At 37.2% G+C, this 22,108-nt stretch overlaps 2 protein-coding genes across 4 annotated transcripts; both read right to left on the bottom strand.

Moving 5' to 3' along the window:
- Positions 1–1,191: 1,191 nt before the first annotated feature.
- On the bottom strand, positions 1,192–4,331 carry LOC110628567 (rho-N domain-containing protein 1, chloroplastic). 3 transcript variants are annotated; one of them, XM_021775303.2, is made up of 2 exons: positions 4,135–4,331; positions 1,192–2,465 (listed from the first exon to the last, which is right to left on the bottom strand). In XM_021775303.2, exons 1-2 carry the CDS (start codon positions 4,172–4,174, stop codon positions 1,357–1,359), a joined length of 1,149 nt encoding a protein of 382 aa, XP_021630995.1. In that variant the 5' UTR covers positions 4,175–4,331; the 3' UTR covers positions 1,192–1,356. The 3 variants fall into 3 exon arrangements, with proteins under 3 accessions (XP_021630995.1, XP_043805085.1, XP_043805086.1); XM_043949150.1 differs by lacking the exon at positions 4,135–4,331 and adding an exon at positions 2,615–3,718; XM_043949151.1 differs by lacking the exon at positions 4,135–4,331 and adding an exon at positions 2,724–3,716.
- A 3,068-nt stretch (positions 4,332–7,399) lies between these two features.
- LOC110628666 lies at positions 7,400–13,061 on the bottom strand. Its single transcript, XM_021775458.2, has 6 exons — positions 12,865–13,061; positions 11,204–11,376; positions 9,407–9,590; positions 8,021–8,127; positions 7,819–7,925; positions 7,400–7,691 (listed from the first exon to the last, which is right to left on the bottom strand). The coding sequence occupies exons 1-5, from the start codon at positions 12,934–12,936 to the stop codon at positions 7,844–7,846; spliced, it is 618 nt and encodes a 205-aa protein (XP_021631150.1). The 5' UTR covers positions 12,937–13,061; the 3' UTR covers positions 7,400–7,691; positions 7,819–7,843.
- Positions 13,062–22,108: the final 9,047 nt, after the last annotated feature.

The following is a 22,108-nucleotide window of genomic DNA, read 5'->3' as shown; positions in this document are numbered from 1 at the left end:
AAGGCTGATGCAATAAAGCTTCTAAAATAATTATTGTGGCAATGTCTCTTGAAAAAGTGGTTGGACAATAAGCAGGCCAGGCAAGGCACGGGTCTACATGTACATGATGTTTTCTTTATTTCTTCTTTCTTTCAATTATTTTAAATTCACAATCCACTATTACCATTATAAAGTTGAGGTTATCTTGTCAGATAAAATAGAACTAGTTTTTTCTAATTTTTTATTTATTTATTTATTTACTCGTAAAAAACATGGTAACATATTAATAGCGATAGCAAATCATGTTATTTTTGGCGTATACGCCATAGTCTCCTGTTTCAAAGGGCAGATGTACACATTGAGTAAGAATACGGTTCCCCAGTAAGGGGGAATGCACTTGGGATAACGTGTTAAAAAGAGCAAAGACCCAGAAAGCATTTGGAGCTTAGCAACTTCCATTTTGCTAACAACAAAACAAAACACTTTAAGTGTCGCTTTCTGCGGTGGGCTACACCTCATGTGAGAGATCAAACATCAATTAAGATGATTACTAGCAAATTAAGCAAGCCCATGTGCTGCTTGTTTCAGTTTCACAACTACGAGAACAAGAACAAAAGGCAGAGTCTGGGTCTGTGATGTTGAAATGGCGGGCAATGGCCAATTGCTGGTGACAAGAGTTGGGTATATTTTCCACTTGTAAAGACTGTAAAATAACAAGTACGGTTCCCCACAGGCTAGAGGCTACAGGCTACACGCAGAGGGCATCATTAAAGCTGGGAATACATGTGGCCACTGCTTCTTTTTGCAGTCAGTCTACAGACATACCTGATATGTCATTGCCTCTTCTTCTGGGACACCCCTAGTCTAAACTCCCAACTTTGCAGCCTGTCTGGCAGATTTTTTTTTTCTTTATAATTGGCTTCGTCTAATGTTTTTGAAAAAACAAGTTCAACATTGTTAAAACTAAAACCGAGGTTAGTGTCTTTCTATCGAGAGATTGGGGAGGAGAGGAAAATCGAATCCGGATCATCAGTTATTTCCATTTATGGCTTGCCATATTCACAAGTGACGACTACTTGGATTTTGAGATTGCATCAATTCTGAGGTTATGTTAATAAAATAGATCAAATCAAACTCGTCTTTCTAAAAGACTTCATGTATAAAAAAACTGCCAAATCATATAACTCAGAGGCAAATTTGACATTATAGCCAAAGTTAAATTATCTCTGTCCAATCATATTTTCCTTTTTCGAATAAAAACTTCACCGGCAAAATAGTAACATCTGAAAGAATTTGAAGTCGCATATGACACGAAAAAGAAAAATATATCTAAACTAAGTTTCTTCTCTCTTGGCTTTCTTTACTGAATCATTTTAATCAGATTGAGCTACCAGTTAGCAACTCCACTAGCTCACCTTTCTTCATCCTTGAAAACCCTTTTACACCTCGCGACTTTGCAATTGTCCTCAACTCTGTCAACTTCAAAGAATTCAAATCCTCATGTTCAACCTCTGGTTGTTTATCTGTATCTGCGTCAATATTATTAATGTCTGAATACTCCCCTCCTGATAACTCATCCAACACATCACCATCAGGGAAAGAGAATGCTGGCTCCGGCTCAAATTCCAACTCAACCTCCTCTTGCACCAATTCTAGCTGCTGGGCAGTATCAGGAATCACCTCAAACTGCTGCTTTTTCTCACCGTTTAAATTCAAATATGATTTGGAATTGACAGGATCCTCATTTGAATGTGTGGGCTTAAATTTCACTTGAGGAACTGGAGACTTGCGTCGGAAATTTGATGGTGGTCTGGTAAAAGATGAGAAATCAGGTTCAAGGCCTCCACTCCTTTCTTTGTAATTAGGATTAAGGAAGCTTGTGCTTTTATTCTCACTGTTTGATCCGCTCTGTTCCTGCTGGTCCACAGCAAACTCGGGACTGCCCTCTTTTTTCTTACCTTGTGCACTTGTGTGTTTCCTCAGCAGCTTAAGGAGGGAATCCACAGTTTCACTCTCCTTACCTTTTCCTTTGGAGGTATTAACTCTTTTGTCTTCTTTGACTGCAGCTCTTTCACGCAGCTGAGCCTGTACCTTCCTGAATAGCTCAACAATCTCCTTCTCGCTTGGCCCTGGGGCTGCAGTGGCTTGAAATTTTGATGTATTTGTGAGAGCAAGTAACGGTCCATTTTTTGAAGTTAACATATCAGATTCATCAAGATTTTCGAAGCTGTCTCTCTCTTCATTTTGTCTATTCCTGTTTCGGGAGAAACCCCGTTTGTTTTGCTTTGAGAAGTCTGGGTTTCTCCTAGGACCACCAGAACTCGCTCTGCACACAAAAGATGCTGCCCCAGAGGCATATTTTATTGACCCAATCTTGACCTGTGAATAAATTTTATGATTACCATGAGAAGGACAAGGAGATGCAACAACCGCTTTTCCAGGAATTCTTGAACAAGGGACACACCTGCCTTCTGAAGGTCCAAAACCTACAAGGGCAAATATCCATGCATAAGAAGTAAGAACATAAATATTATTAAGAGATCATAAACTTCAAAATCTATTGTTTGGTGAGCATAAAAGTGCAGATTTCAAGCACATAACATTACTGTAAGAGAGTCTACTAGTGAACAAATACCTTGACACTGCCTAACGACTTCTCTCGTAACAAAATACAGCCTAACAACTTCTCTTGTAACAAAATAGGAAAAGCGAAATACAGGTAATTTTGCTGAATGATCAGTTACCAGAATCACCCCTGCCCCCTTCTTCATTTCTGCGCATAATGCAATCCCTTTAGATGATTCCCGCACTTGCCCATGTATGCTTTATCCATTCTTCTCTCAGCACTTAAACAGTGAATTAAATGCAAGAAACAACACAATTCTTATGCTATTGAACCAGTCACCATAACAAAGATGCTCCACATCCTACAACAATGGAGCACAGCCCATCCCAATGACAATTTACTATTAAGCCAAACAAGAAACTGGGCTAAACCCACTACTCTACGCACACAAGATTTTCATCCCGTTTAGCCACTTGCAAATGACATAACAAAATTTTGCGATTGTAAATGCAGCCTCCGCTACAGTTTTATGTTGACGCATCCCTCTCCGCCAGCCACCTACTTGGACTCATTAGACAAATCTTATCAAACCCAAGACCCATCTAGCTCTAGCCCCACTATCATTCATGCAATTTTTTATCAGTACCACCAATTCAGTGTCAACATAATTTTAAGAAGCACATCTCTTATCACAAATATGGTAAATTGAAGATTTATTGATGCGGAGTAGCTATAGAAGCAACACAGTTTTAAGAACCACATCTCTTATCACATTTATGCTGAATTAAATATCTTATTGATAAGGAGTAGCCGTATAAGGATTGAAGAATCACGCCAACTCATGAGATAATATAGCCTTTAATGCTCACAGAGCATACAAATGCCAAGGCCAAAGTCTAAAATTGATAGATTCATTATATACTAGATGAAGGAAAATAGAAAGCAAGATGTCAACTCATAAGAAGCCATCAAATACGTGGATTCGATAGAGTACAGTATTAGCATCAAAAGCAACAAGAAACAAGCAAGTAAAAAGCTAATCAAACAAAGAGGAAAAAAATTCGATATAATCAATGTAACAACCAAAAAGTGAATCCCGAGTTATGTAGAAAAAAGAAGCCAATAACAGCTAAAGCTAGCAAACGAAAGTCACATTTATTCCTACGCGTAACCTAAAACATTTCATCAAATACCTGGTGGGCAGCAACCTCACTTCGTACGAACAAACGGACGAGGATTTAAAAATGTAAAAACGCAACTATACTAAGCTTTTCTATCCAATTGGGAATTGTCAACTAGAGCTGAAAAAACAAAAGGAAAAAGAAAAAAGAAAAGAGCACAAAACTGTAAACAAAATAGCATTAGGCCCGCTCTCGGTGAGGTACTGCAAATTCGTTCGGTAGCAAAGTAGTGCCGGAAACGAAAAGAAAAGTATAAAAACAGATTATCGGGACTCCACATTCAACAAAAAATTCCCCATTTTAAGTTACTTTATTTTCTCTTGGGTTTCCCGGGAAGCAACCATAAGAGCTAGAAGAACATTAGGTTTAAGGTTTTAACAAAGAACATAGAACCGAAGAAAAGAATACCCGGGACGTTTTTAGTGACGAGATGGGCTGCTTGCGACATTGCACTTGAGCTTCAGCTTGAGCTTGAGATTAGATTAATGGGGGGGGGGGGGGGGGGGGGGCGGGGGGGTTCGCATTTTACAGAGTCGATGTTGCAGTTGTAGTTCTAGGTCACAAGCTATTGTGCTGCTAATGTTTACTTCGTTATAGAGCCAATGATAAGGGCTTTTTGGGCATTTCGCGATAACAACTCGTATTGTCGGGTCTAATGTTTGACCTGCATTAATTCCTTATTCTTAATTTTGAATCTCAATTCCATATCATCAGATTTCCTTTTTCAAATATTCAAAAAAAGATTTCTTTTTTCAAAGATAACTTGAAATAATTGATTTTTATTTCAAAAAAAAAAGAGATAATTGATTTTTTAAATGATCCAGTAATGTTTAAAAGCTTTTTCAAAATTATATAACTTTAAATTTATACAGAAAGTAAAAATAATAATAACTAACTATTTTAGTTCAAAATTAGTAATATTATTTTGATAGAATTAAAATCATAATAATAAACTTGACAATTTCGCGAATTGCAAATTAAATGAAAATTAAATAAAATAAAAATTGATATAATTCTATTTAGAATTAATGATAAAAAAAAAGTTTATACTTTTAATTATGTTATAATTATTTTTTTAATTAAAATTTATTTTTTTAAAATATTTTAATTATATTCTATTATTATTTATATCATTAAAAATTAATAAAATTGTTAGGCTATATCAATATTATAATAATAAATTTTAAAATAAAATTAATAATAATTTAAAATTTTAACTAAAATTGCAACTAAAAAGTATAAAATTTTTTTGATAAATTATTTATTTTATTAATTTTTTTAAAATTCACTCTAAATATTATTATAATTTAAAAAATATGGATTAATACTATACTTCAATTAAAAAAATAATTTAAAAAAATTATTATTTTTAATATTTTTTAATTGAATTATGTTAAATATTATTTTAAATTATTTTTTAATATTTTATAACTAATATATTTAATAAAATTATTTTCTTAATAATAATTTTAAAAGTAATATTAAATAGTAATTATATTAGATAAATTCATAAAAAATTTGATTGATAATGATTTTAATTAAAATAAAATTAAGATAAATTATTATTTTATAAAATTATTAATAAAAATTAAATAATAATAATAGTAATTTTAAATATATTTAATAATTAAAAAGAATAACTTTATAAAGTTTTTAACTATATAAATAACTGTAGATTGCATTTAGTCAAATATTAATAAAATATAGTAAAATTTAATTGGTAAAAAATAAAAATATAGGATGACTTTATAATAAAAATAAAATATAAAATTTTTTATAATTAATTTTAAATTTTATTAATGTACTGTGTTGATGTGGTAAGTGATATAATAATTTCATCAGATTTTTAAATACGTAAATAACAATATAATACTATTAAATAATTTTTAAAAAATAAATTTTAATTAATAAAAAATATAATTATAAGAAAATTAAAAGTATAAATTTTTTTATATTATATCTTTATTTAAAATTAAAGGCATGTACCTATTAAAAAAATACACACATATTGAAATTCACTGAAACTATCTTTTTACAACAAAAAAAAAAAGTTGCTTCAACAATGCTGCCACAATTTCCATGTTGATATTTTTTTCAAAAAATTTTTTATATGAACATTAAATAAGATTTTATAATTTAATTTAATTTAATTTAATTAATAATCAAAATATTTGATACATAATGTTAGTTTTTTCTCAAAATTATAACAAAGTCTAGACATAATATTGAAATAAAGTTTGAAAATTACTAATTGATTACTTAAATTTTGAGAAATGCATTAAAATATTCATAACATTTTAAAATGTCTATTAGTTAATTTTTTTCATGAGTTTTAACCATTAAGCATTATAAAAAAATGTAAAATATTTTTTATACGGAATAATTAATTAATAATCCTTTTAAAAATCTAATAAATCAATTAATAAAATTTTCAAAACTATAAGAATTAAATAATAAAGTACTTAATAGAAAAATTAACATAAAAATTAACTCGTAGATCTTTTAAAACTTTAGGAATGTTTTCTATTAAATAGTAATTTTTTTTTATAAATGTTAAAATTTGAAAATCATATTGAAATTGGTTGTAAGTTATGAAATGTTATGGAATTAAGCTGACATACCAAAAATAAAAAGGAATCAAATCCCCTTTGAAAATTTCAATGATAAAAATATAAAATTAAATAAATTTGAAGTTGTTTTGGAAAGAAAAAAGGACGCAGAAATTATTAAAAAAAAAAACAACTTATTATCAATTCCAAAGCCAATCAAACACATGGTCTAATAGATTGACACTAGTAAGTTTTGAGCAATGAATTCTTTAGAAAATCACACTACAATGTTACTCTCTTAGGGATAAATGAATCCATTCACTACATTTGTTTTTTATTTTTTAACTGAACTCTTTCAGAGTTGCTAGGGAGAGAAGTTTCCTTACCTTTCTTCCTCTCCAATGGTTTTAGTCTACTTGTTTTATTACGTATTTACAGTTGTCCTTACTTTTTTGTTGTAGATTGTCCCCTCCATCTCCGAAGGGATTATGAATCCATAAATATACACTCCAAGGGAGGGGCTTCTATATGGATATATGTATTTTTATATTTTGTATGCTCATGTATTTGGATATAATTTATAATGTTTTGGTTGTATGAAGAGTTTCAACTTGTTTTTTGCATTTTGTGTGCTTCTACGTTTATGTTTTTCTGCATGCAAGTGTTTCTTAGAATCTCCTTCATTAGACTGCTTGGCTTTATTTGAAAAGTTCACCCTCTTTGTCCATTGTATTTTGCTATACTAGTTTATAATATTCTGATTGTATGAAGAGTTTCAACTTGTTTTTTGCATTTTGTGTGCTTCTATATTTATATTTTTTTGCATTTTGTGTGCTTTTTTCTACATGCAAGTATTTTTTAAAGTTTCCTTCACTAGAATGCTTGACTTTATTGGAAAATCTCACCATTTTTGTCCATCGTATTTCGTTTTTGCATTTTGCGTGCTTCTCTGTTTGTGTTTTTTCTGCATGCAAGTGTTTTTGCATTCTGGCCTTGTACTGAATTGGCTTGTATTGTTTTGGACTAGAAGTCTTTTTAGGCCTGGGAGATGCAATTGGGCTCTAGGGTCTTCTTCAATCTAATCATCTATTGACAAAAAAAAAAAAAAAAAAAAATTCTGCAACTGAAAAATGACATGGCCGAGATAAGCCTGAAATTTATTTGAAAGCCAAAAATAAATAAGAGAAAAACATTCCCAGGTGTTAAAAAAGTATAAAAATCAGATCTTAACAAAGTTCATATATGGCAATTAGACGCAACATCCACAAAGCAGTGCAAAGCTTCCATTTATCTTCATTCTCCTGGTCTAGTTTTCAGATGACAATCCTGTAGTTATGAAATGCTAAATAAACTCGAAACTCAGAATTGAACTATGGCCGCCTTCATGCTTCTCAGCCGGTCACTCAGTTGCTGCACCTGACTCAAATTAACCAATCCAGCCCGATTTTATTTTTCTTTTGCACTTCAAAGTTCAAACCAGAACAGCATCCCTAGGAGATGTGGAGAAGATATAACAAAATAATACACATACAAACCAAATTACTTTTTGAGCTATTGACGTGCATGGTCTATGCTTTATGATTTTTTGCCATCTCCTCCACATCCAGTTCCACTTCCAACACTGGCAGATCACTGTTCATGCTGAAATTACTGGCCAAGGAACATGAGAAGTTTAGTTCTACTTCAAATCACCCACCTATTGTACAGTAAAACAGATTTCAGCCAACTGGAGTCGAGCAGCTCACCTGTTCTGAACAGGACCATGGTCCACAGCTGTTCGCAGACAATATATGACTCGGCCAACTATGTCTGACATGGGAACTGGACCAAATATTCGACTGTCATTTGCTTCCTGTGACAGCAACCCACACCCAAAAAAAAAAAAAAAAAAAAAAAGAAATAAAGGACAATAGAAGGAAAAAATTAATCAGGTTTTGCCCATGCCTTCAAATAACTTAAGGGCACCCCATGCAAAAATTTACAACAGATAATATTCTGAACAAAAGAAAGACAATAACAAGATGGTGATGATGATTAAGAGTGGACATCTAAAATTTTGGTTACACTGCTAGAAAATCTTTTCCTCATAAATAAAATCAACAGAAGGCAATTGTAACTATCGACATTCTAAACCAGCAAAATCAGGATAGTAGATGGTACCATGCCTACAGCAAAATCAGGATAGAATTATTGCAAATTCTACTATACCACATGCTACTTTTGTACGGAGAAAGAGTAAGGAAGAAGAAAGAAAATAAGGGAAGTTGCCTTACAACCATTGTCTATTTTAGTTTTTCAGCTGAAGAACCGAAGATATATCAACAAGGGGAATATTAAAGCATAAACCAGCAGCAAGATGGAAAAATCTTGAGTGATAAGCATGAGAGGCATAAACAAAGAAGATAAGGTGTGCCAAAAGTGACTAAAAGTTTGCAGCATATAAAGAGTACATAACTGAAGCATCATGCAAGGTAAGCAAACAAGAACAAATCATCGAAATAATTTGTTATGTAAGCCTTTTCATTTATACATTCTGCTACTCATTTTTGCTTCAAAGTTAAGCTGAAAAGAAAAAAAATGCCACATAATATCATAAAAAGTCTATAGACAAAGTAAGTATCAGAACAATTAGATATTTTTGTTATCCAATTTTTGTTATATTAAGAGGAAAAGTACCAAGGGTTTCTTTTAGTACAGGAAAAGTACTAAGTTATTTGCCAATAATTGTGAATGTCAGAATGTGAACCTCTATAGCAATACTATCAACACCAAATGCATATAATTCATGAAGATAAACTGGATTTCTTGAACACTTAATTATTTTTAAGCCAATCTCAAGTTACATCGCCAGGCAAAACCAGCATTTGAGAATCCTTACCACACAGTGAGACCAACATAATGTATAGTAATGTTGGGAATTGGATGCCTAAAATGGTGAACACGCTAGCTGAAAACTGATGACTAGAAACGAAACAACTCCATGAATAATCACATATTGTAGAAAATAAAAGGTCAAATTTTGCTACTCCAGTATCAGTGAACTTTCACCAAAAAAAAAGGGAATGCAATTGATTTAAGTCAGATGTGTCTGCATATACTGATTAAATCTCATACTTGCAAAACAAATGTACCTTGGGCTTCAACTTCTCATTGTCAGCCAAAACCCAACACTGATCCTTTTCAAGAAGAAAGGGTTCATCCTTCTCATCAGTAGACGCCATTTCATACCCTTCAACTGCAGCCAACCTTCTGACTAGGTAGCCATCTGAATTCTCAGGATTCTTCAAAACCACTACATCTCCAACAAAGACACGCCTGTTGAGGTTTGACGATGCAGTTAGTTATCACGATGCGTACACAAAGAAATAGAAATTTGAGAAGTATTAGAAATACAATATATCAAGGTTGTAGAAACAAATTAAACACAAAAAAGAATTCTAATTTGCAACAAACAAGAACACCACAGAAGTGGACCTGAATGAAATATCCTTGTTTTTAGATATGAAAAAGTAGCGGATCAATTAGGGAACTACAGTATGACTCAGACTATTTACTTCTTTTCCTTGCTCCTACTCCTTTGCTTAACTTCCTTAACAATATACAAATATATATACATACACACACGCGCAATAGTTCATAACATGTTTATAGAGATTATTAATTTTATTATCTGAACACTAACTCACATACATACAGTATGAACAAAAACTTTCCCCAGGATATACTCTCACCAGGAGCCTCCGCATTCCCCTACTTCCCAATTGTCCCTCTGCTGCATCCAAATTTGTCTCACCAAATCATACTACTTGCTACATTAAACCTCCAAGCTCACATGTTTAAAAAAAATCAAGCAGTGGACTGATTCATATGGGGCATGCTCATATCTTCCTCACTTTGTTACTTTCTTCATTAGGTCTAGCAACTCCCATTGAAAAGCATGCCACAATGAACATATATATTATCCCAACCACTAACCTTCTGTGGAGACAACTCTCAACACATGAACACACAAAAATAAAATAAACTAAGAAACCTCCACAAAAATTTAAAGAGCAACTTGACAAACAAAATTATCCATTCAACCAATAGGGCAAGGCATGGAATCCAATTTTGTCAACTTATCCAAAGAGGTCAGTGCATTCTCATAAAGATTATATTCCAAACACCTCCTTATCCCCTGCATCCGATTGCTATGCTCCATCTCCACATTTCCACCTAAACCTAATTATTTCCAAGAGCTACATACATCAAATGCCACAGCAATCTCCCCATTCACAAGCAATTTGCCAATCCACTGAAAATCTTAGAAAGATGCATATACCCATATATGTTTGGTATACAAAAAGTATGCTATTGAACCAAACAATTCATAATTTGTTGCAAGTGTGCAAAGATAAATACAAGCTTCTTAGAGAACGTAAACTCTAGCACAAAGAGGCGCCACCTTTTCAGATGACGCCTTATGGCATGAACTCCACCAACCACAGATTCCAAAGCAAACTTCATTTTATTGACATCCATGGAATTATCAATCCCAGACAGAATATCATCTATAAAGCCACTATTCATCATTTCAGGCATCAAGATTACCTACTGACAGAAGAGCCATTAGCCACATTACCTAATATACTGTCCGACTAGGGTATCTGAGTCCTGCAAAATATAAGGCACAAATTTTCTAAAAGCCAAAATCAGAAGTTAACAACAGCATAAAATCTTTCCTAACCCTCCAAGAAACCTATGCACTTCACCCTGTTAGGCTTCATGAGCCAAAACAAACCATACAAACCACCATGCACGAAGTATATCTCATTCTTACTACAATATTCATCAATAATAAGCTTATGCCATATTGAGAAATCAAAGTATGCCTATCAACTCAAAAAAATAGAGAATTAATTCATTTAAAATGAGAGAAGGGATGTTACGTTGGATCTGCAGCGGGTAATTTCCGAACAAGAAGTGTTCCCCCTTGATCTCCTATTGTTGGAGTCATCTCTTGTCCTTTATTCCAGTGTAAATAAGTCAACCTCCCCTGAAATAGATTTTTCCATATTGCATCACCAACTTCTCTGTCACTGATTTGACCTCTTTTATAGCTCTGCATCACATTAGAGGATGAAGGTTATGCGAGAACAATCAATTTAACCACAACTATGCCATTGACATAAGCCAAGCCACAATTGCATGCATAAAAAAGCATCACATTAATTTCAGCACATACTTTTAAGTTCCAAAATTGAAGAACAAAATAAACTTACAGAATCGATTATTGAGCATGTGCCAACAAGTCTGAAGTAACCTCATTAAAGATCAATGTTCATTGTAGTTTTAGATTTAGAAATTAGATCTTACAGTGATAAAAACAGCCTATTTTGGATATAAAAGCACCAGTAATAGCTTAAGCTCAAAATTATGTGAAAATTATAACCTGAACACCCCCCCCAAAGGATCATTAAACTACATAAACCACCCTTGAAGTTTGAAAAATACCAAAATTGTCAGTAAAAATTTCATAAGATCTAAAGTTGATGCTCTATTGTAGTGCTTAAACTTTTTGTAACACTAACAGTCCAACAACTCTGACAAGAACAAGACACATTTATTATTTAACAGGCAAAATATATAATTTGCCCCCTCACCCTTTCATGAAAAGTTATTTTATCCCCTCAATTTTAACTTTGTCTTATATACTCCTTCAACTGATGAAATTTCTTAATCCTTATAGCTGACATGTGATATTCACGCACTACCACATCATAGGGATTAAATTATTCAATAATTAAAAGTTCAAGAGATGATATGGATATTTTCTAACTTTGTAGAGACTAAATTATTCAAGATTTAAAAGTTAAGGGGTAATAGGATAAAAATAAAGTTAAGGGGTAAAATGATAAAAATAAAGTTAAGGGGGTAAAATGACCTTTGCATTTGGCCTATTTAATATCATTGACCTTTCAAGTTTCCAAAACTGAAACTCTGAAAAAACACATTTTCTGTCACATATTATAAAACTAAAACCCAACAAGTTATGTTCATAATCCTGCAACCAACTTCGTGCAAACAAGTTGCATTGTTCTATTAAAACAAAATGAAACAAACCATTCTCCCCTAATCTGAGAGTTACGTGCCTACATTAATTTAAGATGTTTATCTCTAACAATATATCCACTGCACCCATCACACCCAGTAAGAAACCGTTCAGAAAAAAAATAACAACTTTATGCAAAAACACAATAAAACAGCTAAATTAAAGTAAAGTACAAGCAGTAAGAAACCAGCCCCTCACCAAAATCAACAGAACCACCTACACCTCAAAACCCCCTTGCCTCTATTCCCCAAAAAAGAAAAAAGGCTTTAAGAAAATCTAGGCATTTTAAACACTAGCAGAAACCTAAACCAACATAAACGAAAGAACCCCAAATGCAAATTCCGGACATTAAAACACCGAAACAGAGAGACATAATAAAACCCTATGCCTCAATTATCAACCCATCCGAAAACAAGAAATCCTGAAAACGTACAAAAATATAGAAATGTAAAGAGAGAAATAGGAACAGAAAGAGGGCAGATAGTGCATGAGAAGGACCTTCCAGCTGAGGGAGACGGAGTACTCGAACTTGTGAGCTATGTATCGAAACCAAGTTGATAGAGAAACCATTTGCAACTACTGTGTCAGTGCTCGTAGCCCAGCATTCGTTTTTTGTTAAACCCCTAGAAAGAGAATTCAAGTTCTCTCCTTGATTGCTGTTTTTAGCTCCTTGCTTGATGGACCCGAATTTGATCCTATCACCAATTCGTGCATTTGGGTTTGGATTTCGATATTTGGGCCGACTTAGGTTTTCTTTGTAAATATTCCGTGCCGGTCTGGTTCACGCGTAAAAATAGAATCGAGTGGAATCAAAACAAAATAATCAATTTTCTTTTGTGTTTGGTTCATTTTGGTTAAAATTAACCTAACATTTAAAAAATATCTTAATACACAAATATAATCTCGTTATTTAAATTGAATAAAATAAAAAATATATGTTTGATCTAAAATTATCATTCTAATATTTTTTTAAATTAACTAAATTATTATTTAATGATTATATTTATTCTATACGGTTGTTCAAGACGAGTAATAAGATTATTTTATTTTATATTAATAATATTTTTTATGAAAATACTTTACATTTGATTTAAACTAAAATTTATTAACTAAATCATTTAATTTTAAAAATAATATATTAGGATTAAAAAGTAATTTCTCTAAATTTTACTTTCAGTAACTTATTTTACCTAAATAGTTCCTTTATGACTTAATAATTATAATTGATTAGTATAGTACAACACAACAACAGATAATCATTTTGCCTTTGTTTGAAATAAAATTTTCAAAGAATTTTAAAAAAGTAAATATTTTTTTTAAAATTTTTATATTTGACGAAATTAATAATATAAAAATTTAACTATCTTCAATTCATGTGAGAATTAATTTTAAATTAAAGGTTAATATTACAAAAATTATTAAAATTTTACAATAAATGATTTATATAAAATTATTTATATCAAAATTACTTAATTAGCCATTAAAAATTATTTTTATTTTTTCACATTTAATTTTAAATTTATTTTTTATGTTTAATTAATAATTACACTTTATAAAAAGTTATTTTAATTTAATAGTAATTATTAATGTTTAATACATTTATATTTATTATTAAAAAATTTATTATATTATTTTATTAATTTTAAAAATAATTTTTACGTTTTTAATAATAAAAAAATATAAAATTCAGACCTTAAATATTAAAAAATATTAATAATGATTTTTTAATGAATGTAATAAAAATGATTGTTATTTATGAGAATAAATATTTATGTTTTGTTTAAAAATATAGGATTGATGAATAAATTAAATTAATTTAAATTATATTATTAATTTATTTAATAATAAAAGTTTAATTGAATTTTATTATATTTAAATTGATTATTGATGATCTGAGATCCAATAGAATAGGGTTTTACAAGGGTTTTTCTATTACAGAATAAGGCTTAAGCTTTCTGAGGAGGGGACTCCTCTTTTATACATTGTCTTGCTTGCTGGTGACGTGTAAAGGTCTCTCCAGGATTGGGCCACGCGTCTCTGCCATGCGGATTCGGAGGTACTGGGGTATCAGCCGCCTGCTCCATGCATAACGGCCTCTGATTCTCCCCGTGCGTACGTTCGAGCGGATCTGCCAGGTTGTCTGGTGAATATTATTCCGGATCCTGGGCTGGGCTGAGAGTTGGGCCGGATGCTAAGCCTGAGTGGAGAGGGCCTGCTCCGTGCGGGCCGGGCCGGCTTGAGTGAGGAAGATGGGTCGAGCCCGGCCTTGAAGGTTGGATGAGCCAGGCTTGTTATGTATATCAGGTGTGTGGGCCTCTACGTCATGGGCCTTGGGCTGTGGTCAAGCCCCTGGTCCGGGGTGAAGGAATCCAGCGGTCATCAATTGCCCCTTCACCTTCTCGGCAGTTATTGCTCCAACTGCCGAGGGGGTGAATACCAAGAACTATTATGATCGCGTCTGTTCGGGTTCAGGTGCCTTAATAACATCCTTTCATCTTTCAGTCGTTACGCAGTTTCTGAATTCTATCTGCTCTTTCCTCTTTCTGTCTTTTCTCTATTCTTCTTGTCCTCTGCGGCCTTTACTTTCTTGTCATCATTATCTGGACATCTCCTTTCTTTCCTTTTCTGTGAATATCTTTTAGAAATCTGACACCATTAGCTTAGAGTCTAGTGTAGCTCTGCCCCGTGCTAAGTCCTCAGGCTCCGAGTATATATCAGCGCCAGCTTTTCTTCATTCTTGAGCCTTCTGTTGAAGCGAGAAATTCTTGTTTTATCTGTGGCAGGTCTATCCGACGCCTTCTTCAAACAGATTGCCTTGTGCCCCAGAGGTTTGCCTTGATTGTGCTCTTATCATCTTAAGGGAGAACTGTTTCTGACTTGTCCCTGTTTTGAAACTTTTTGCAGTTCCTGAGATAAAAATGGGTCAGTTCAAAATTCTTGAAAATTTGATGTTACCTCTAAGGCGTCTGGATGGTGCATTGAAGATCCTTCGGGTATGGCAGTCGAAGGGTGGGACCATTCGGCAAGCTGCTGAAACTGCTTTACCCAGGTCGTCTGGCCGGCCTCCTCCTCTGCTTGTTGTCCGGACTCCAGAGAAGTTCTGGGCTGTTGAGGGGTTCGCTCTAACTTCGCCTTTTTCCGCAGAGAAACAGGGAATTTCCTCGATGCCCCTGTTGTCCTCTTTTGATATAAATGGGAGTGGCGCCGGCGCTCAGCTTGTTGTTCTTTTTGATGTGAAGTACCAGTATTATTATTCCCTTTGGTGTGAAGTACCAGTATTACGTGAGACTGGGATCTGCTGCACTCAGTCAGGTCTCCAGCGATTTCTTCGAATGTGTACTTCGCGATCTCTTCGGGGCCGTAGCCTCGAAGACTTATGTTTTTCATGTGTGGTGCACGACCGGCATACAATATTTGAGCTTGTTCGAATGTACCGTGCATCACACTCGGGTAACTGAACGTTTGCCCAGGGGGACAGTGAGAAATGCTTATGGGAATCAACTTGTTCAGTTCCCCTATAATAGCGGGACAGATCTTGGCCTTTTCTGCCAAACTCACATTCCGAGCTGTGAGAATTCCTCCGAGCTGAAGACCAGAGTAGTAGGATAGGTGATAACGATGTAATCGTAGATGATGATGTATGTGGTTATGTAAATCCTTTAAGGATAGTCTTTCATCCCGTAGTGTAGGCCTTTGTAACGTGTTGTAATGTACTTTTCTTTTAATGAAGTTCTTGTTCTGCTCTCATGCTTAAGCTGTTCTTCTTTTATCATGTGTGAAATACTTTAGATTGCTCGCCTTATAATTTTAACCAACTGAGCTCTGTCCTGCTTTTTCCCGAGCTGATCTAACCTATCTGCGAGCTCTGATGAGTTGAACTCCGGATCCACTTAGCCAACTGGGCTTTCAAGTTTCCGAACTGGACTGTCTGACCGACCTGTGAGCTCGGTCTTTACTTCGATGAATTGAGCTTTGAGTCTCCTTCATCCGACCGGGCTCTCAGGTCATGTTGTCCGAGCTGGACTGACCGACCCGAGAGTTCTGTCTTTGCTTAGTGAAATGAGCTCTGAGTTTCCTTTAGCTGGCCGAGCTCCCAAGTCATGCTGTCCGAGCTGGACTAATCCGACCTCTGAGCTCGGCTTCTGATGATTTAAACTCTAAGCTCTCAGCTCAGTATGGATCCGAGGTATCCTTGTCGTCTCTTTCCGATCTCGTAACCCTTGTTTTAACAACAAGTCAAATCTTATATGTATTCTACGTGATGAGTAGGTCTAACCTTTATCATGTTTTCATCTGCTTGCATCTTTGAGTTTTTCCTTCTATTTCCTTGATACTTACAACGGATGTGGTGAAGTGATGAATCTTGTGGGTTAAGTTGTCTTGGCTGGAAATCAGGTCCGAACAAGTTGGACTTGCCTGGGCTTTTAAGTGATGGGCTATCATTGTGGACCTGGCCCTTGATAGATGTAGACAAGCCCAGCGATCATCCTTTTGCCCCTTTACCTTATCTCCGGTTATTACTTAACCGTTGAGAGGGTAAACTTCGAGAGCAATTAATGATCGCGCCGTTCCAAGACAAAACTGTTCAGATCAACGTTCTGTCTCATCATTGCCTTTCATTTCAAATTCTTTCTGTCTTCCGAAGAAATTAGCTCTCTTCTGCTCTCTGTCTCCCTGCAACTCCTTCTGCTTTTCTCACCTTATTGCATTTTCAGGTACGCTTCCTTGTTCTTCCATGGCAAGTTTAAAGCTTCCTGATGTTTTTGACCTTGAGTCGCATATTACACCTTCCAACATAACTAATCACATTTCCCTGAGGCTTTTAGATACTCCGTTGTATCTTATTCGAGCACCTCTTCCAAATGAGAGGATAGTTCTTCCTTACCCTCGCCCTCCTGGTTTGGTGGATCCCCAAGAGGTTCGTAGCATAGTGTTTTTCCTGAAGCAGAGAGAATTTGGTCTACCGTTGCCTTTTACCCCTTTCTTTGTTGAGGTCTTTGAATACTTTGGGGTAACTCCTCGAATGTTATCCCCAAATTCCATTTTATTCATGTCCTGTTTCGAGTCTATCTGTCTAGGTTGGGGTTTCGCACCTACGGCCTGTCTGTTTGTCACTTTTTTCCGCCTGGTTAGGGCGAAGCAAAACTTCTATTACTTTTCCCCCCGTAATGGGCTGTCTCTTCTTACGGGCTACAAGGATTCTATAAAGGGATGGGTAGAGAATTTCCTTGTGGCCGAGTTAAAACTAGGGTCCTGCCGATCGTGGGATGTGGACCTAAGGTGGGGGGAGATCTATCCGGGCTGCAACGATCTGCCTGAATTGAGTCTTATTGAGCAGGTCGGGCTGCTTCGGCTGACTTCTGTTGAGAGAAAGTATGATGTCGAGAAGTGTATGTTTGCGTCCAACCTTAGGGATATCCGGGACACGGGTATAGTGCTTTGTCCGGCTATTTTGTTTTTTCTTTGCTCATAACATCAGGAAGTATGCTGACTCTTTATAACTTCGTGTTTCTTGCAGCTTCTGAGGTTAGAATGGATGGCATCAAATTCCCCAAGAATTTTGACCTGTCTCGGGAGAACATGCATGCAATTTTTGACGCCTTTGGGGATGGGCGTTCTGTAACTGAGATTGCTGTAGAGCTGGCTCAGGCCGCTTCCTCTAAGAAGGTCAGCCGACCTCCCGTCAAAGCTTCTTCTCGAACTTCCAAGCCGAGTTCTCGCAGCATCAAATCAGCTCGGCCATCTAGCCATGGTGGGTCGAGCTCAACCTCGATGCCTGCTAAAGGATCTAGATCCGTTCCAGCCTCCTCAGAGGTCGTGGGGGGAACTTCCCTAGCTATTGTGGAGCAGACCCAAGCTACTGAACAAGTGGGGCAGGGTGCCGTCCATTCTACTGAGGGGGTGTTAGGGGGGAAATTTAAGTCCCCTGTTGAAGACAAGGAGACCTCTGGGACAGGGATGGAGATCATCCTCCTAGAGGATCAAAGCCCAGAGGTTTCTGGTGAAGGTGCCCCTGCCCCTGTGAGGACTGAGCCTGAGCCTGAGGGATCTGAGGGTGTCCCCTCAAAGACCGGGGGCAAGCGTCCGACCCCTTCTGGAACGCCTGTCCCATCTCCTGCTCGGAAGAAATCCAAGACTGCTGCGGGTCCTTCCCCACCTCTTTCTACCATTGGGAAAGGGAAGGGTGTTTCTTCTGTTCCTTCGTCGTCCCCTACTGACAACATTCTGGACCTGTCAAGCATTTCCTCTGAGTCTCCGGCCTCTGCTGTTGCCGCACTTCTCCGGGAGCGGATGTTCGGCGGGATAACAGAGGCTTCGGATCCTCGTCTTCTGGCCCAGACTGGTTACTTGGCCAGTTCTACCAAGGAGCAGGTGTCCTTCCAATCTCGCTCTCGTGAGGAGCTCGGATCTACGATTGGAGAAATGCTTCTGATGGTAAGTTATTTTGTCTTGCCACTTCTCTTTGAGTTTGCTTTGTTTCTTTTCTTGACAATTGTTCTTCCGTACTAGATGTTAGGCCTGGTTATGGAGGTGGATGCCCGTGACCTCTCTCTCCGGGAGTCCGTGGACCGCCGGATCGAAGAAGCGCGTCGCGATGAAAACCTGACTGCCACCAGCGACGCGAGGGGCCACCTGGCAGCCGCCCGGGAGCAGATCCAATCTCTCCAGGTGGAGTTACATTCTGCGCTGGAAGCCTCTAAAAGAGCTGAGGACAGAGCGGTTGAGGCGGCAAAGCATAGCAAATCCCTGGAATCAGAGCTGTCTCGTACTCGCAGGGTTCTCCAGGAGTCTGATGAGAGGGCAGCTGAAGTGGAAGCTCGTTGTGTAGAGGTTGTAAAACAGCTGTCCTCTATGACAACGGCCCTTCAGGAGAGGGATGAGGCTGTTGGCCAAAAAGCCGAGGTCCAGCGCCAACATGAGGCCTTAAAGGCTGATTTTGAGGGGCTTCAAGCGCACCTGAATGAGGTGAAGGCTCAGAGGGAAAGTGCCCTAGCCCGGGTGGAGGTCCTTGAGCAGGAATTGGGCACAAGTTCTGAACGTATCAAAGATCTGTCTTCATCGGCTGAAGAATTCAACCTTCGCCAACAACAGCTAAAAAATGAAGTCAGGGCTTTGGAACGTAAATGTTTAGCCCTGCTCGAGGTGGTAAAGTGTGCCGAAGGGAAGGCTCAGCTAAAGCGTGAACAGTGTATAGAGGAGTATCAGGAGTCTGATGAGCTAAAGGTTAAAATTGAACAGGCCTGTGAAGCCCATCTTCAGGACTACAAAGACTCTTCTGAATTTAAGGAATTTGTGGCTGAGGCTTGTGAAGAACATCTTGATGAGTATAAAGCTTCTGGTGAAATGAAACAGGCTATCATTGATAAGGCCTACCGCATGTATGTAACTGGCTACAATCGCGGTTTAAGAGAAGCTAGACAGGCTCCTGATATTCCTTTGGCCAAGCTTCGTAGGCGCGAAGTGGACTCAGATGGCGAGTCAGTGCTATACGGGGAGGATGATTTCCCTTTGCCCCAAGGAGATTCTCGGAGGAACATAGACCGGCCAGCTGAGTCTTCTTCAGGGGAATCCGAGCTAGGGTCGGAGGAAGATGATCCTGATTCTGAGAAAGAAGGCCTCCACCCTGGGTCAGAAGTGGCCCCTACCATTAATGTTGAGAGCTCTGGCCCAAGGGACACCGGGCTTCCTTCGGAGGTGACTGTAAATAGAGATAATGCAGGCGAGGGTGTTCTTACTGATGTAAGTCCTTTAAGGACTATTTATCCTCCCACCTCGCCGGAAAGATAAATTGTAACAGTCATTAATGAAATATCAGTTTCCTCTTTTTTTTTCATATTTCTTGAAATTTATCTTTTGTATTTGCGATGTAAACTACATATTTTCATTCATAAGCTCTGAATTAATCTTATAGTCTGAGAGATCAAATCTCGTACCTTTTTAATGGCAACTATCATGTCAGTTTTTGGCTTTTAGTCATTCTTTCTTGGTTGTGACTTCGTATATTTGTTTCAGATAAACTGATTTAGGCTTTGATTATAGCCTTTTTATCCTCCTAAGGATTTCTTCATTTATGAGTCCTTCTATGGAGGGAGCTCGGCCTTTCTCTTTGGCCTTCGTATCTTGATCCTTTAAGGATATGAGTCTATCCGAGCTGAGAGTTCGGTCTTGGGCCTTTGTGAATATCGGTCCGAGCTGGGAGCTCGACCTTGAGTTTTGTAAGAATATAAGTCTATCCGAGCTGGGAGCTCGGCCCTTTTTTTTTTTTTTTATAAGTTGTTCCTGTGGAGAAATTTTTCATTTCGGGAGGCTCTTAAGTCCTTCACCGACCTATTTTTGATCCTAGGAGATCTTACGGGATCCTGGTTTTCTTTGGATTTCCGGGACGACCTCGGGGCCTCGCCGGTTGTTTTTGACTTCAGGAGATCTTATGGGATCCTGTTTTTCTTTGGATTTCCGGGACGACCTCGGGGCCTCGCCGGTTGTTTTTGATTTCAGGAGATCTTACGGGATCCTGTTTTTCTTTGAATTTCCGGGACGACCTCGGGGCCTCGCCGGTTGTTTTTTTGTTTCCAGGAGATCTTACGGGATCCTGTTTTTCTTTGGATTTCCGGGACGACCTCGGGGCCTCACCGGTTGTTTTTTTTGTTTCCAGGAGATCTTACGGGATCCTGTTTTTCTTTTGAATTTCCGGGACGACCTCGGGGCCTCGCCGGTTGTTTTTGACTTCAGGAGATCTTACGGGATCCTGTTTTTCTTTGAATTTCCGGGACGAACTCGGGGCCTCGCCGGTTGTTTTGTTTCCAGGAGATCTTACGGGATCCTGTTTTTCTTTGAATTTCCGGGACGACCTCGGGGCCTCGCCGGTTGTTTTTTTTTTCCAGGAGATCTTACGGGATCCTGTTTTTCTTTGAATTTCCGGGACGACCTCGGGGCCTCGCCGGTTGTTTTTTGTTTCCAGGAGATCTTACGCGATCCTATTTTTTTTGGATTTCCGGGACGACCTCGGGGCCTCGCCGGTTGTTTGTACAAAATTCAGGCTCATTGGCCTTACTGTCGCTTCGTCATCTCAGCTGGTTTTGTGCCTAGCTGAGGCCTTGTTTCATGTAGAACGTTATTCATAAAGATAATCATATTGTATAAACAATTTTTATTTTCTCATGTCTGTCAAAATACAAAGTTTTTCTTTACGAATATTTCAAGGAAAATACCTTTTTAGGTGCTGGATGTTCCAAGCGTGGGGCTCGGGGTTTCCTTGCATATCTTCGATTCGGTATACCCCGGGCTTAACCACTTTTGTCACCTTGAATGGACCTTCCCAGATCGGTGCTAGCTTGCCTGCGGCTGCTCTTTTTCCTGTAGCTTCCAGGTTTCTTAAAGTCAGGTCTCCCACCTTCAAGCTTCTTTCTCTGACCTTTTGATTGTAATATCTTGCCGCTCGTTGTTGATAAGCAGCAGTTCGGACTTGGGCTTCTTCCCTAACTTCCTCAAGAGCGTCTAGGTTGCTCCTTAATTTGTCCCCATTAGCGTTCTCACTAACGAATTGAACTCGATGAGTGGGGATCTGCAACTCAACTGGGACTACAGCCTCTGTGCCATAAGCAAGTGCAAACGGGGTTTCTTGAGTGGGCGCTCTGGGAGTAGTTCGGAGTGCCCATAGAGTGCTATTGAGTTCTTCTGCCCAATTCTCCTTTGCGCCATCCAGTCGTTTCTTTAATCCTTGAAGGATAGCTCTATTAGTGAC

Source organism: Manihot esculenta, chromosome 12 (assembly GCF_001659605.2).
Source record: "Manihot esculenta cultivar AM560-2 chromosome 12, M.esculenta_v8, whole genome shotgun sequence".
Lineage (NCBI taxonomy): Eukaryota > Viridiplantae > Streptophyta > Magnoliopsida > Malpighiales > Euphorbiaceae > Manihot > Manihot esculenta.
This window is presented reverse-complemented; position numbering and strand designations above follow the sequence as displayed.